At 36.3% G+C, this 16159-nt stretch overlaps 1 protein-coding gene across 1 annotated transcript; it reads left to right on the top strand.

Moving 5' to 3' along the window:
- The first annotated feature begins 381 nt into the window (after positions 1–381).
- LOC132156291 (tetratricopeptide repeat protein 38) lies at positions 382–8705 on the top strand. Its single transcript, XM_059565231.1, has 14 exons — positions 382–512; positions 1065–1142; positions 1233–1314; positions 1613–1784; positions 2570–2743; positions 3020–3095; positions 3552–3671; positions 3800–3859; positions 4004–4042; positions 4828–4909; positions 6150–6315; positions 7032–7191; positions 7273–7346; positions 8527–8705. Exons 1-14 carry the CDS (start codon positions 483–485, stop codon positions 8612–8614), a joined length of 1401 nt encoding a protein of 466 aa, XP_059421214.1. The 5' UTR covers positions 382–482; the 3' UTR covers positions 8615–8705.
- The last annotated feature ends 7454 nt before the right edge of the window (positions 8706–16159 follow it).

Here is a 16159-nt window from a genome sequence, read left to right as displayed (position 1 = left end):
CCAGTTTTAACATTAACCCTGTGCATTCATAATGGCGGTGGGAAATCTGACTCATTTCTCGAATCGGTTCCTTCAAACAGTTCATTTCACCTTTACACAGTTCAAAGAACGGTTTTAGTAAACGATTCGGTGAATTATTTGATCACTTTTCTTGATATTTTGGCATATTATATGCTCTACAATGGTCCAGTACCACATTTTTGATTACGTTTTATTGTTAAATTGTGTTTGTTGTGATTTTATATGTCCCATTTCGATTCACAATGCTATTTCAGAACTTTTTTCCGTGTTCAAAAGAGAGCATATTTACTCGAGATCCGCTCGCACCAACTCGGTCCGATTCCTAAATTAATCATTCAGACCGTTTTTGTGAACCGATCCAAATGATTCATCAGGGTGATCCGAGTCCAACTTCAAACGCTGAAGCTAAAGGACTCACGTCACGAGACTTTCATCGCTGAAGGAAACCTCTGGCTGTGAGAATGAGCGTCGCGAGTTTCAGAGACTGCAAGGTAAGTTAGGAATTTGTTTACAAAATATTGTATTTCGCAATTCATGTTTAACGCTTTCGCAAGCAACTTTTTATGGGTTAAATCGAGATAAAAGTAGCAAGCTGCAAATCCAAATTCGTTACAAATATCTCGTAAGCGTTTGCTTGTTTTGATTTATTAAACACTCGAAATTTGAAACGAAATGTTATTTCACCATGTCTGCAGTGCACTTTACAGACAGGACAAAAACTTTGTATAAAATACCACCTACTAACTTAGCGTTGTAAACAATGCAAAGAATAAATGCAAAAGAAAAGAAAAGAAAACAAACGTAATGCACACTGTAAGGGTTTCGGATTGTCAGCAGTTTCTTTATCACAATAGATCAATTCCTCCTTGGTAGAAGAAGTAGAGTTAATGTGTTTTGCATGTTGTTCTGCACTGTATATTGCAACAGATATTGTATTAAATATTGCTTTGGGGGCACAAAACGAACTCAAGCAATCTTACATGGCCAACATTTTCAATTACCCTTCATACAGAATATCATCTGTGTTGTGCATGTGTTGTCAGGCATGGAAATCTGAAGGTCTGCCGTTGTCCACCAGCAGTAATGAGGCCTGTAAACTATATGATGCTATACTCTCTCAGGTACATATACTGTATACTGATACTGTGATAACTGAGTGCTTTTGCTGCTGCATATATAATAACCTGAATATTACTGTCTCTGGTGATCAGTATGTGACCTGGCGTAACAATGAGACACTGGGAGGAATAGAAGGCTGTATTACATCCGTCAAAGCTGCAGACCCGGACTTTGGTATGTGATTGCAACACTTAACAGTCACTGTAAAAATGTTGTAAATGGCCTCTGGATTTAAATGGTAGTGTCCTGTAAAAATGTTTTTATATATTACTCCACAGTGATTTCCCATATAATATTTTAAGTAATTTTATCTCAGAAATCAATAATGTCCATTTATTTATTTATTCAGGAGCCTTTTAATAAGTGATGATGTACATTCATCTGATTATTATTGCAAGATATGCTCCTTCACGGTTATACAAGCCATTCACGGCTTTCTTAAGTCCTCATTAGTCTCTTATCTGTGCTGCAGTGATGGGTCATGTGATCTCTACTGGGCTGGAGCTGGTGGGAACAGGAAGTTCAGTCCTGCGAGATGAGAGATTGGCCAGCGCAGTGAGGAGGACCGTGGAGTTGGCGAACTCTCAGGAGCTCACGTCCAGAGAGAGGAGCCATGTGAAAGCCGTGGAGCTCTTCTCTAAAGGGTGAGTTTACACAAAGCAGACCGAGTGTACAAGAGCACTCCACTGGTGACATAACAAACATTTCACATCCGCCCACACAGGAGGTGGATGGTATGAAGATTTTGAAGCAAATGTAATAAATGGAGTTATTTCTGACTCTTTTTAAGCCAAGCTGCCTTTGGCTCACAAGCAGTTATGAATTGGTTCTTTTGAGATTCATCTTCACTGTATCCTTGGGCAATAAAAAGTGTGACTGTCGTGTGAAAGTTTAGGTCTGATTAAAGTTCTTGAATAAAGAAGCCTTTCTTACAGAAGTTTTCCCATAATTTCAATTCTCAGCACTAATTTAGTAAAACCAAAAGTCAAAAAATCACGTTTAAAAGAGGGTTTGGAGGTGACTAACATATTTTATACATTTTAGCCGGTAAAAAAAATAAATGTCAGGTTTGAAAGCGATTTGTGATACTTTTGACTGTAATGCAGTGTTATAAAATAAAGCTATTAAAATCATATTCATTAGCTGAAATAAAGGTGAAATAAAATATAAATATTAAATGAAAAACCAAAAAAAAAAAAAAAAAACTTAGTAGTGCTGAAATAAGTAAGTTTAAGCTGAATTACTAAAATTACAATGGTAAATAGAAGTATTTAAGAATATAAAAAAAAAAACGAATAAATGAAAATTTAAGAATAAAAGCTAATTCAAATATGTATAAATACTATAATAGTATATAAAAAACATTGTAGTGTAAATGTCAAATGAATTGTTATGAATGAAGTACAGTAGACGGAATGGTGTGTTTCAGAGCCCTGCACAAGGCCTGTGAGGTTTGGGAGGGGATTCTGGTGGATCACCCCACAGACATGCTGGCACTCAAGTTTGCCCATGACGGATTCTTCTACCTTGGTGAACAGACCAACATGAGAGACTCTGTGGCCAGGGTTCTGCCGCACTGGAAACCACATATGCCGTTTTACAGGTAGGTGCCTGGCCAGTGCTCAACCAATCTAAATGCTGGCTTTAGATGTGTTTTTTACCATGTGATGATTTTTAATACTTTGATAATTATTAATAATTATTTTGTTTATTTTTCATTTTACTAGGTTAATTTCTTTATACCTTTCAAAAGTCAACATTGGTCTACGTGACTAAAACTATTTTATAATATCCTGTAAATGTAAAATTTAAAATGAAATGTTTAACTATATACTTTTTTCTATATAAAATGTTGTTTTTATTGGATGTTTTTCTCCAGTTATCTTAAAGGAATGTATTCCTTTGGGCTTCTTGAGACTCGTTTGTATGATGAAGCTGAAAAAATGGCAAAAGAGGTAGTTTTGTTTAACTGTTGTTTATTAGTATTGCTCACTACTTTTTAATGTTATGACACTATAATGTAAATAAATGACTTATTAGGCTATTAAACATGCAGTATTGATTATAATTGTATTAATATTTTATCTGATAAACATTTTTCATACAGTAGACAGAGTAAATTTGCTGTGCTTGTCTTGCAAAAGTGAAAACAAACAGAATAATAATAACCATTTTCTCAACTCCAATTAAGTCCTGTCTACTGGACAATGAATATTTTATAGTTCCCCACACAGAAAAAATGTCTTATATATATATATATATTTTTTTTTTTTACTTAAAATATTAAACCAGCAAATAAGTGAATACAATTACATTTAAAGTAGTTATTAAAGTATTATCTGCTATATAAAATAACTTTATAATTCCTTATTAATTGAATGCACCATTATTGTAATGCATTATGCCTGCAGGCCCTGGCTCTGACCCCTGAGGATGGTTGGAGTGTCCACGCTGTGGCTCATGTCCATGAGATGAAGGCAGAGATGGACAAGGGACTGAAGTTCATGGCCTCTACAGAAAAAGACTGGATGGTCAGTCTCAGAAATACTGCAGAGAACATAGAAAGATTAACATGTAGAAGACCATGTAGAAGCACACTGTGTAGCAAATAGTGTATTATATCAATTCCAGGTCATGTGATTTCTTATCTCCTTTAAAGGTGTGTGACATGTTGGCATGTCATAATTACTGGCACTGGGCTCTATATCACATCGAAAAGGTAATTTTGAAAAGGCAACAAAATTATAACCACTACAAAAAGTACTTTTATCCATTTGTTTGTTTATTTATGTTCAATCAATTCATAAACCCATTAAATATGTTTCTTTTTACATATATGCGATTTATTCTCTTTCTTCCACAGGGGAATTATGAAGACGCTTTGAAGATTTTTGATGAGCAGGTTAGTGCACTACTACTGTGCACATGCTACTAACATTATACTTACTAACAAAGAAGTGGCATAATACTACAGTGGTTTCCAATTTAATACCATGTTTTTTGTTTGTTTTTTTCTTCTGTGTATCATGGTAATAGCATGGTATTCTTTAAAATGCATTGGAGTACCATGTCAGTACCAAGGTACTTGAATATGTTACAACATTCAGTGTATATCAAAGATAGTGCCATCTAATAATACTGATGGTACCACTACAACACTTTTTGTTTCAAGAGTAGGATAAATGTTGCAGGCAGAGAGTGAATGTAATTAGTCATACCAGATGAGAAGTGTAAATCATGTCATGTGTTCAGTACGAATTGTGACAGATTCAGGCTGGTAAAAGTTGAACTGATTTATACAAGAGTATATGGGTGTCAGTGCAAAACATTTTATAGGAATCATTCACTCATTTACTGTAGGGACACCCTGTAAACAGACCATCTGTAAATGGTAGAATGTAAATGATTAGAATCTTGAAGTCTGACGTTTTTCATTTAATAACTGATAATTCTTTATTTTTCAAAATCTTTATCTGGTATGGCTTGATTTTTTGCCCCTGTTAACAATGGACTTAGCTGAAACTGTCAAACCTTTTGATTATAAAGGAGTGTCCATATACATCCTGTGGTGTATGAATTGATTTCATGACCTGTCAGACTCATAAGATTATGTGATAATGTTAAAGAACTTTGAGATGAATGTGCAATTGAAGTTAGTGGTAATGTGACATTTAAACCTTTCTCCAGGTTTCTCAGCGCTGTGTGAAGTCTGGAGCCATGCTGGACATTGTAGACTCTTGTTCACTGCTCTACAGACTAGAGCTGGAGGGTGAGATATCATCCCAACTCAAAATAGAGATGGAAAAGAATCCACCTCACGGTCTCTGAGCAGGAGCAGAGATATCTTTCTGTTGAGTCCATTTCTGTTTGGAATCCATCAATAGCCAGGGCATGCTGAACACATTAGCATTTGAGCGTTTAATCAGTGCAGGTTGTCTAAAGTTTGTGCGAGAATATAATAAATCTAAATAATAGTATATAAATATATGAATATTGTTAGGCATGTTTCTGAAGCAGTGTATTTTTGGTAAAGAAAATGTGGGCATGGCTTGTACTGTAAATAACAGGACTGGGCTAAATCTAAACAGAAAAGACAACGGAATTCGTTTGATTTTGTATAATAATGATAATATAAAAGATACACTAATCTTTATGTAATTTATATGTAAAAAATCCTGATTTATGCTTAAAAAAAAGATTAAAATAATTTTGCCTTGTAAGAAAAAAGTGATACATTCTCTGAAAAATGAAAAACTATTTAAAACTATCTCAAGTTTAGACGATGCAAAAGTACTGATTAAGAACATTTTTGCTATCAAGTTCCTTGGAAAGGCTTGAGAAAACATGTTTCTCTTCATGTTTCTTGAACGAAGATGCATGCATTATGCAATCTGTAAAGTTCAGGTCATCTAGAAGATGTTTTATCCTTTGGGACATGAGGATTTGTGACGTTCCACAGAGAAGATAAAGGGAAGTTCCACCTTTCCGCCCTTGATCTTCTGATTTGAAAAATGGCTTACGTTACATAAAACTGCTCTTGCTCCATTTTATTAAGCCTCTTTTTGGGCACAGTCGAAGTACTGACATCATGATCTGTTTTCAAGGATGCATTTAAGGTCTTTGGTAAAAGCGTGTAGTCAGGTTTTATAAAGCTTTTCACAAAACATTTTTAAAACAACTTTACAGAAACATGAACTAGAAATACTAATCAGTATTTAGTCATAATGCTAATTTAGAAAAAATAGTGCAATTATTTATTTTGTTATTAATGAAGTAGCATCTGAAGACTTTTAAAGCATGCCAATTACCCTGCAAACCATGAAGCTTTTTAGTTTGTGTGTTCTATGAATACATTTAGCAGCCAGTGAAGCGTCCCTCGCTGTCTTGCTGGTTTTGCTGCTGGTGGGCATGGTTCAGAAACTGAATGTGGTTGGTTGATAAGAGGAATAATCGGGCTGAAATGCATCAAAAGTTGTGCAGCTGTGTGTATAAAATGTTTTTCATTTCAGGTGTGAGCGTGAAGGACCGCTACCGAGAGCTGCTGCAGGTGACCCAGCCACATACCGAGGACCACACGTTACTTTTCAATGACCTTCACTTCCTCATGGTTTCCCTGGGTAGCAAGGAGACCACCACCACTCAGCGCCTGCTGGAGAGTCTCCAGGAACTAGCTAAGTGAGCTGCAAACATTACATAACCCACTCAAGAGATTACATTACAGCCAGGTTCTGCTCACGGGTGGGAGTTTGTGGAGGATGAGTTGTGGATGAATGTAGCGTGTCTTGATTTCTTAGAAATTTCCCTGCTCCGGGGAAGACTAGGGTTTTCTAGGCTGATGCACTGCATGCATATTTATTCCAATTTGTCATAGCAGCCAAAACAAACGTTTGGTAAAAGTTGAACCGAATGAACACCGAGTGTATCGAAAGTATAACCAAGCACAAAAATACATTCCATGTCAGCATGCTTTGGTTTATAAGATGACATGATGGAGAGGAATCCTCTGGGAGCTGTATTTTCAGTAAAGCACCTGTTCAAAGAAGGCAGTGTTTTCACTAATAGCACAAGGTTTTTCATTACCCCCTCTTTATATTTAGTCTTTTGGTAACAATCTGACACACACACTCAAAAAAATAAAAAAAATAAAATAAAATAAGACCTTTGGGTTGACACTGTATTTTATTTCTACTCACCATTGGAGTAATGTTTGGATAAATGAATAAACCTGAAGAAAATCAACAAACTAAACTCCAATCTTTTGCAGTGTCTTTAAAAAAAATAAAAAATATTATTTCTGTGTCCTGCATGTCACGTTTTTGAAAGTCACTGCGAAATCTGTGCACAAATACCCATTCTGTGAAATGTCTATTTTAACATTTTCCCTCCTCCAGAGACCCGGCAGAGAACCATCAGCTCCAGATAACCGAGCGTGTGGGGCTGCCCATGTGTCAGGCTCTGCTGGAGTATGAGCAGGGAAACTACAGTCAGGCCGTGGAGCTGCTCAAACCCATCAAAGACCGCTTTGTAGAGATAGGGGGCAGTGACGCTCAGGTCTTCCACCGCTTCACTACAATACATATAAGATAAGCAGTTTTTCCATTCTAAACAACCTCTTCATTTGTTCTTCTGCAGAGAGATGTTTTCAGTCAGATCCTTATTCATGCTGCCATGAAGTCAGGAGACAAAGAACACCAACGGTTTGCCAGGTAAACATGACAGTGGAAAATGGTTTTCAAATAACTAATTTGTTGTCTTTTGTGCTTTTATGCTGCACTTTAAAGGAGTTGTTAAGCTCACAGTTTAAGTTTGAGACACATTGTCCTTATGTAGAAAGAATGTTAAGTTTACATACCTCTGGCAGAATCTAGAAGATACTTAAAACATTTTGAAAATAGAAGTGAGATCAAAAATAATAATAATAATAAAAATAATAATAATTTTATTTGACATAATAGGTGTGTTCATGTGTTCCACGAAGTAACAATAAAAAAATTATATTAATAAATTAAATTAATAAAAAATAAACAAATCATTCAGTTCGGTTAATATTATTTGTCTGGTTAAATATATGAATGTATTTGTCAAACAGCTTCAGCAGCAATAAAAAAATATATATTTATGTTTTAGTTTTCACAGTGAAATAGAAATTAAAATAAAAATTAATATTAATTTGTAAAAGAAATTATAAATATACTTCATGCATTTTTTTGTTTGTTGTGGGTGGAAAAAATCGAATTTGAAATTGCATTTGATAGAGTTTGAGTTTTGTTATGAGAATGTTTCTTACCTGGGTTACCTGGGTTTTTTAACTTGGGAGTTTTAAGGGAACTGATAAATTTTTTCCCCTTCTAGTCGCTATCAACGAATCAGTGTTATTAACACAGATGCATTTCCAAGCAAAAAAATATACACTTTAGTTAACTGAAGATCAAAATAATAGATCAAAAGGCCGTGGCCTTTCAAAAAAGAATAAATCTGTGAAAATGCGCTGCATCCTTTGAACTGGTTGTGAACAAAGGCACACAACATTAATTTTCATGTAGAAATTAGTAAAAACTCCCATACTAGCCCACAGGGTTCCCATTAAAGATGAATTGTCATGTTAGTTGATGTGCTAATTATAACCAAACTGTCCGCAGATGCCAGGTATTTCTGTGTAATTCAGATTCAAACAGAAATTTACATGATGCATTTCATCAGTATGCAGTGCTCATAAATCGAAACCCTTCTAAACTGCAAAAATCCCACCTGTTCTTCACAGGTCGTGCATAAAATGAAGTGCATGTGAATATTTTTCAAATGCTTCATTCAGACAGAAATGTTCTCCTGCAGGAACTTCCTTGGACACTTTCTGAGGAAGCAGGTGTTGTGTGTTTTTGTCCCTAGATCCATGCTGATCGAGAGAGACGCAGTGCGGCCAAACTCCCCGCTCACAGACCGGCTGATCCAGAGAGCCCACTCCTTACATGTTTAAATTCAGACCCCATTCCCTACACAGCCTGTTCTCTGTCAGTTTAATTACAGGCCACTTTCCTAGCACATTTGACTATAGACATCAGATCAGAGAGCCGTGTATATGGAGAGAGGATCATAATTTCAGTTTTTGCCCAACGTTGTCTAACAACTAACCCTTCCACATGAATTATTGAAAAGGTCACACACAGATATGCTTCACTGAGTTGTAATAACAGACACAATATGGCCAGTTACTTTGTCAGTTTCTGCTCCACCAATGAGAATAGTTTATAACCAATCCGCAGCAGAATGGACTAGTGCAACTCACTGCAAACGGCAAGAAAATACTTTTTTTCCTTTCTGAATGAATCACTGATTCTGAATGGTTTAAAGAACGATTGAAAAACTTGCTCAAAGACAATTTTTTTTTGGTTGATACACAATGTGCATCCTAGTAGATTGAGCATAAAACTACTAGTTACTTGTTGATGAACATTGTGTGGTCATTACTTGAGTTGTGCTTTGGCGCCGCTGTTTTGCACAGATGAATCTGATGATGTGAGCCGCACTGCTGAGCAAGTATAAGCCACTGCTGTTTTGACAACAATTGTTAAAATAAATGTACAAAGGTTTGGCAATGCTGACACTAGTCATAATGATTGTGTTTCTTATCAGATAAGGTGAAACAGTTATAACTATATAACTTGGCTTGGCTGTTTAGAAATTGACCCTGTTACTAATATAAACAGTTTTGTGAACCTAGTCAGTGAACAGCAAATGTGTTGCTATGCTATGCAATGTTGATTCATGATTTATTACAGACACTGTTGCAAACACTTTTCTTGAGGTTTATTTGTTGTGACTTTAAGCTTTTCTGACACCTTCAACAGAATATGTACAGTGCCATCATCTCCATGTGAACATCTGTTTGGATGAAATCACAGAATTTTCTGCCATTCCTTTCACGTCAAACAATACATCTGAATACTGGAAAATAATTAAGCTCATAAACCACACAGCTTTTCATTCTTAAATGTGACATATTTTCTTCTGTTTTTGTTTAAAGAATTGCATTTCATCCGCTCTGTCCTGTTTAGAGAGTGTTTATCCAGCAATCACCGTAGACATTTGCCAAGGGAACAGAGATCATAATATTTAGGTCTGCCAAGGAGTCGCTCTAAATCACTGATCTATGTTCAGTTTGAGTATCTTATCAGCATTTAGACACGTTTCACAGATTTAGCATTTCAGCCAAGCAGCGGTCATTCACTGTCTTGAGAGGCAAGAAAGCAATTCAGAACTCATAAATTCTCCTCGAGTTGCTGCTGTGGCAACTGTGTTGAAATTGAATCTTTGTATTACTGATATATTTGGTAAACCCAGTCTTCACAAAGCTCTTACTGATGTGATTATAACTGGGGTAGTTAGCGGCACAGGCCTTCATCGTTAAAGATAAAGGCACAGAGGAAAGGCAAACGCTGACTTGACATTTTAAATCCGTCTTTCGTGGCACTTTGTTGCAGAGTGCAATAAACCAATGACGACATACCGTTTTGTTGAGGTGATTAGATGAAAAATAATACAACTTTACTTTTGCAAAGTCTGAGAACTACAAAGACTGAGAACAAAAGGGGAGGGATTGTGTTCAAATAAAGGATCAAAATGAAGGATCACTGTATAACTGAACTCAAATTGTACATTTCTGAAAGGCCTTACAGTGTTTGCTAGAGTCTTTCAGGTGGTTGTAAGGGTTTTGCAGTGGATAAAGGTGGCTGCTAGGGTATTCTGAATGGTTTCTTGAACATGGACCAGTAAGTCTCTATGATGTTCCTCATCCAATATGTGTTATATTGTCCTGGTGGCATTTTTGTTTTAAACTCATTTCATCATCCACTAGGTGAAAATTGATTCTGATCTCTTAGAAAAGACTTTAAACTTCTGAATTATGTTATGATTCATATAATATACGTTATATATTAAACAAGTAAGTTTAAAGTATTAACAAAGACTGAGCTATGAGATATAGTAATACTAGTTACTGTATACTTTCTGTATCTAGCACCACAAATTAATCTCACATATGCTTTATGTCTCCAGTTTGACTCAATCAATCAAATATAGATTCTATTCCACAAGGACACTTTAAATTGATCAAAAGTGACAGTAACAATATATGTTATAATATATTTATATTTCAAGTAAACGCTGTTATTTTGAACTTTCTCTTCATCAGAAGAAAAAAATCCTGAAAAAATGTTTCATGGTTGCCACCAATGCACAACAATGTTTCTTGAGCACCAAATCATTACAAAGATTTCTGAAGGATCATGTGACACTAAAGACTTGAGTAATGGGTGCTTTGCATCACAGGAATAAATTATATGTATTCAAATATAATGGGTTATATTTCAATTGTAATAATATTTCACAATAATAGTTTTACTGTATTTTTGGTGAAGTAACTGCAGATTTGATGAGCATAAGAGACGTCTTTCAATAACATCAACACTCTTACTGACTCCAAACTTTGAAGTGCTATTTTTATTCTCCCAATATATGGATTTCCGAGGCAATTATGCAAAGACGATTATATATAATACAGTTACTGTACATGTGTTGCCACTAAGAACATTTGAGAGAATGTTTTAAATTTGAAGCGGTGAAACTGGGGAAATATAAAACAATATTTAAAAAGTTACTAGATTAAACCAGTTAGTGCTTGGCTCTCACCTCTTCTGGTTGAGGAGTGCAGCATGAGAAGGGAACCGCACATCTCTCAGTGCTGGGGTTTGATGGGGTGCAGTTGAAGTACAGGTTCCAGGACCAGTCGGTGTAGTTGTTCCAGCCACAGCATTTGAACTGTAAAGAGAAGCGTGGAAGGAAGGGAGAGGGAGATAGTATTTTTAGACACTGTCTCTCAGATGACATATTCACCTTCTGTCTGCTGGACCCATAAGATTTTTAATTGTAAGAAGGACAAGGGCAAGAGAAAATACTGTACTGTACTGTATTGTATGGGAGAGTAGAACATTTTCTAATTTAGAGAGTCATGCATGTTCACATTACCCAAATCTGAACAAAATAACATGTTTTCAGAATGTCCAAGCTGAGACAATCTACTAAAAATGACAAAAAAAAAACACCATAATGTAGGTTCAAAGGATTTGTGTTGGGTCGCTAAGATTTTTATAAAATAAATAATCATTTAATTCTGCAAGGATGCATTGAATTGACCAAAAATGACAGGAAAGTCTTTTATATTGATAGATTTTTATTTCAAACAAGTGTTGTTCTTTTGAACACTATCAAAATAAATAAATAAACAATATTAAGCACCACAAATGTTTTCAACTTTGATAATGATTCTTAATATTTCTTAAGCACCAATGATGCTGAAGGGTCATGTGACACTGAAGACTGGAGTAAATTAGACTATTACTGAAAAAATAAATTAATAGAAAACCGATTTCAAATTGTAATATTTCAAAAGATGACTGTTTCTGTATTTTTAGTCAAATAAATGCAGTTCTGTTAAAAATAATAACTTATTTTCGAAACATTACATTTTCACAAATCCATGGCAAATATGTATGTATATAATTATAATCTACACGTATATTTGTCACATAAAACAAAGAAAAATTGAATAAAAGGAAGATTGCGTGTATACATGAGGGTGTTTTAGTTATTGACTTTGTTTTAATTTTAATTTTGGTTGTAGAAATGCAAATGGCATGGCCTGATGCATGAAAAATGTGTGCAGTCTGAAGAAATTAGTACATTGTCTCTTTTTGGATGAAGTCCATGAGGTTTTGAAGGTCCAGGTCATCTCGATAGTGCACGATGGCTTTTAAAACAAATTTCCCCAGAGCATTGCGTGACGGTGAACATGACACTTCATGCAGTGTATTTCCATATGTACCTAAAATCAAACACTTACATCTGGGTTGTATACGCATATGTAATTGTGCTACAGGAGACAGGTCGACAGCACTAATTCACCATGGCTTCTCTCATAACACATGCTTTAATGTGCTAATTAACTCTAGGGGCCCCCTGAGCTCTCTGCTTCTCCCCTGTCAGCTCCTCTAACGCTGGCATGTTCAAGAACCTCTGAATGTCATTAACAGGAAGCCTCCTAGAAAGCCTCCATTGAAACAAAACATTTGGTTCCACTTTGATGTGGCAAAGCTCTTTAATCATTAAGCAGCGACGATGCTTGTAGCGACGTCCTTAAACTGCCCTGTTTAACCGTGTGGGTTGCGCTCTGACGGAGAAGTATAATGTGATGTAATACACTCGATGGGACCTTCTCCTGGACTGTAGAACTTCATGAGTTCACTGGTTGGATGAGGTAATTGTAGAATAATAGGAAGCTCTATAGCGGGAACTGACATTAAGGATAAGATGAACAGTGGAAGTGAATGGTGGATCGCTTTTAAATTGACTTGTTATCCCATGAGATGAACCTGGAGACTGACAGATGACTGCTAGAAGTGGTTAACCCTCCCTAACCGAGCCAAAGCCTAATGTTTCAATTCATCTGTAACAACCTGCTGTGTGTGAAAGTCATAACAATGAAATATGTTTCATATGATAGCCCATATCCTGTATCAGTGCTGCAGAAAACCAGTCTAGTTTATACACGAAGTGAAAGCCCACCTGGTCAGAGTAGAAGAAGCCCAAGAACGCAATGACCATTTGGATTAGAAAGACCAGGGTAAGACTAAATGAGAACTAGAGATGAACAAGAAAGAAAACCAAGGAAGTGATTTAAAAAAAAAAAAGTCTTTAACAGCTATTTATATAATTGGTTACATTGTGATGTATAGGGAAGACTGGGGCTAGTTGTCACGCTTTGAACTCCAGTGAATATTTCACTGTGCAGATTTGTTTTAGACATTTTAAAGTCATGGCTACATGGCTACTGATATTTCATTAATGTTTAGTTTTTAATTTTGTATTTTAGGTTCATTCATTTCTAGTAATTTTATGTGCTTTTGTAAAAAAAAAAAATATTAATTTATTTATTTATTTTTGTATATTTTTTCCCCTTTTTTAATTTTAGTGAAGTTGTCATACAGTTGTGGTCAAAATTTTACAAATACTTTGCATTATCGCCAAAATGTTAATTATTTTACTAAAATAAGAGGGATCATCCAAAATGCATATTATTTTTTATTTAATATTGCCTACTATATTTAACCTGAAATACATTTACTTATAGTCCACAAGAGAAAAAAGTTGAATTTATAAAATTGACCCAGTTCAAAAGTTTAAAAACGCTTGATTCTTAACCCTGAGAACAACTGAGGGACACATACACAACGATCTCAAAAAGTTCAAATGCTCATTGATGCTCCAGAAGGTAAAATTATGTTTTGTTTTGTTTTGTTTGTTTTATTTTTCAAAAGGAAGTTGTGTATTTTTTTTTTTTGCCAAAATATCATATTTGTTTAATTTAGTACTGCCCTTCAGAAGCTACAGAAGATAGGCCTGCTTGTTTCCCAGAAGACTAAGGATCCTATCATACACCCGGCGCAATGCGACGCAAGGCGCAGCGAAAGTGTGTTTGCTAGTTTCAGTCCGGCGCCGTTCGCATTTTCCCGTCCAGCGCCACGTTGTTTAATTTGCAAATGCATTTTGGCTCATTAGTGCACTCATGGGTGTGCTGGTCTAAAAAAAGAGGTGTGTTCGGGCGCATTGCTATTTTAAGGAGCTAAAAAAAAAAACTGCGCCATACACCATATATATATATATATATATATATATATATATATTAGGGGTGTAACGGTACGTGTATTCGTACCGGACAGTTTCGGTACAGGGCTTTCAGTATGGTGCACGTGTGTACCGAATGACCGAAAGCAATATTTTGTGTGCGGAACATAGGTACATTTTTGTGTTTCCAAACGAACATATTAAGTGGCGGAAGTCTCGCGTTCAGTGCAAATCCCGCCCTGCAGCTGATTCTAAGACCGGTGACACACTGGCTGCGTGGCGTGTCAGTTGCGTGACGGCTGCTACGTGTTTTCTGTGTCTTTACACACCAGAATCGTGCCTGACACGGTGCTGGCGCGCTGCTGCTACTGTAGGTGACATAGAGGGAGACCGCCGACAGACCAGAATCTTGTCTTCACGACAACAATATCTATACTTCATGTTGAGCATAAATATAAAGCCTACTGATAAAGGACACCGTCACCAGTATTGACGGCAAAATAGACTATGTTTGACAGGTGCAATATTCCAGTGTGTCACCGGGCTAAGGTTTTCAAAAGGCATCACGTGAGTGTGAACATCACTACAACTAGGCAAAAAACAACCGTGATTCAAACGCAGCTCAAGTCGGCATTTAAACAGACCTTTGCTCTTAATTCCGATCGGTCTAACGCAATAACGAAATCTGAGCAGGTCTAAAAACTGAAACTGTTGATGCTGCACTTTACACTTTGGAAAATTTATATACATTTTTTAAATATGAGCAGACCTACAAGCTGGGATTGGTAATGCTGCACTGTAATCATAGTTATTTATTTATATTTTTCATTATATTTTATTATATGATATTGGTTTGAGACTGAGAGTATTTTATTTAGTGGAGAACTTTGCAGCAGTATTTTATTTCTTATTCTTTTTTATTTTATATATATTTTATTAAAAAGTATTTTAAAAAAGTATAAACAAATTGTTAAAAAAAAGTTTATAGTAATGTAGCAGGGTGGTTGAATCCACTGTAGGGAATGTCATCCACCTGTGCTTAGTTTAGTAACCCCTCCTCCTTATTTGGTTTGAGATATATAAAGGACATGTTATGGCCACTTGGCATGCGTCCTTGTATTTCCCTCGTGACGTCATCCGTGGTCGCCACAGGTATGTGAGTTGTTTGGGGTGAACTCGTGCGTCTCGTTCTGTGCAGGTGGTTGATGAGAATTTTTCTTGTTGTCAGGCTTGGATTGTAAGTTGCTCTTTTTTTTTTCCTTCCCGCTGCTTTGTGCTGGCTGCCCACTCTTCACCGGTATGTATAGTTTTGTTTATAACAAGTAATTGACTGCGACTCGGCTATTTATGATTGGTTTTGTCCTCAGTGGCATTGATAGCACGTCACTCATATGGTCTGATTGAGCCGCTATATTGAATATGGTGTGCAACTACGAAGCGGTTTGCGTGCAGGATCATCCCGTGGTATGTAGGATTATAGTTTGCGTATTTGTAATGTTTTCTTTTCCTGTTTTAATATAGTTTCCTTATGCTCTGCAGGGCTCTCCTGCATAACTGAGTCTTTTTGGGCTAATTAGTGGGAAGTGAGCATCAACACTGAACCGTGATCGCGACTGCGTCGCTGTTTTGCCTCGACCTTTATCACGATAGCAACCCAGCGGTTGATTCACGTTGCTATCGGGGTGTAGTGCATGGTTTCGAGGGCAGGCTGAACGTCTCCCCGGGCCGCCGCATATGGAATTCCCTTGGTCTAACTTGGAATCAGCATCTCGTGTCTACCGTGTGGTTGTTTGATTATTTGGTTTTCCTTGGTTTACGTTCAGTCCGTGCCTCATCTCTGAGC

The sequence above is a fragment of the Carassius carassius genome, chromosome 13, assembly GCF_963082965.1.
Source record: "Carassius carassius chromosome 13, fCarCar2.1, whole genome shotgun sequence".
Taxonomy (NCBI): Eukaryota; Metazoa; Chordata; class Actinopteri; order Cypriniformes; family Cyprinidae; genus Carassius; species Carassius carassius.
Note: the sequence above shows the minus strand (reverse complement) of the source record. Positions and strands in the feature narration are given on the sequence as shown.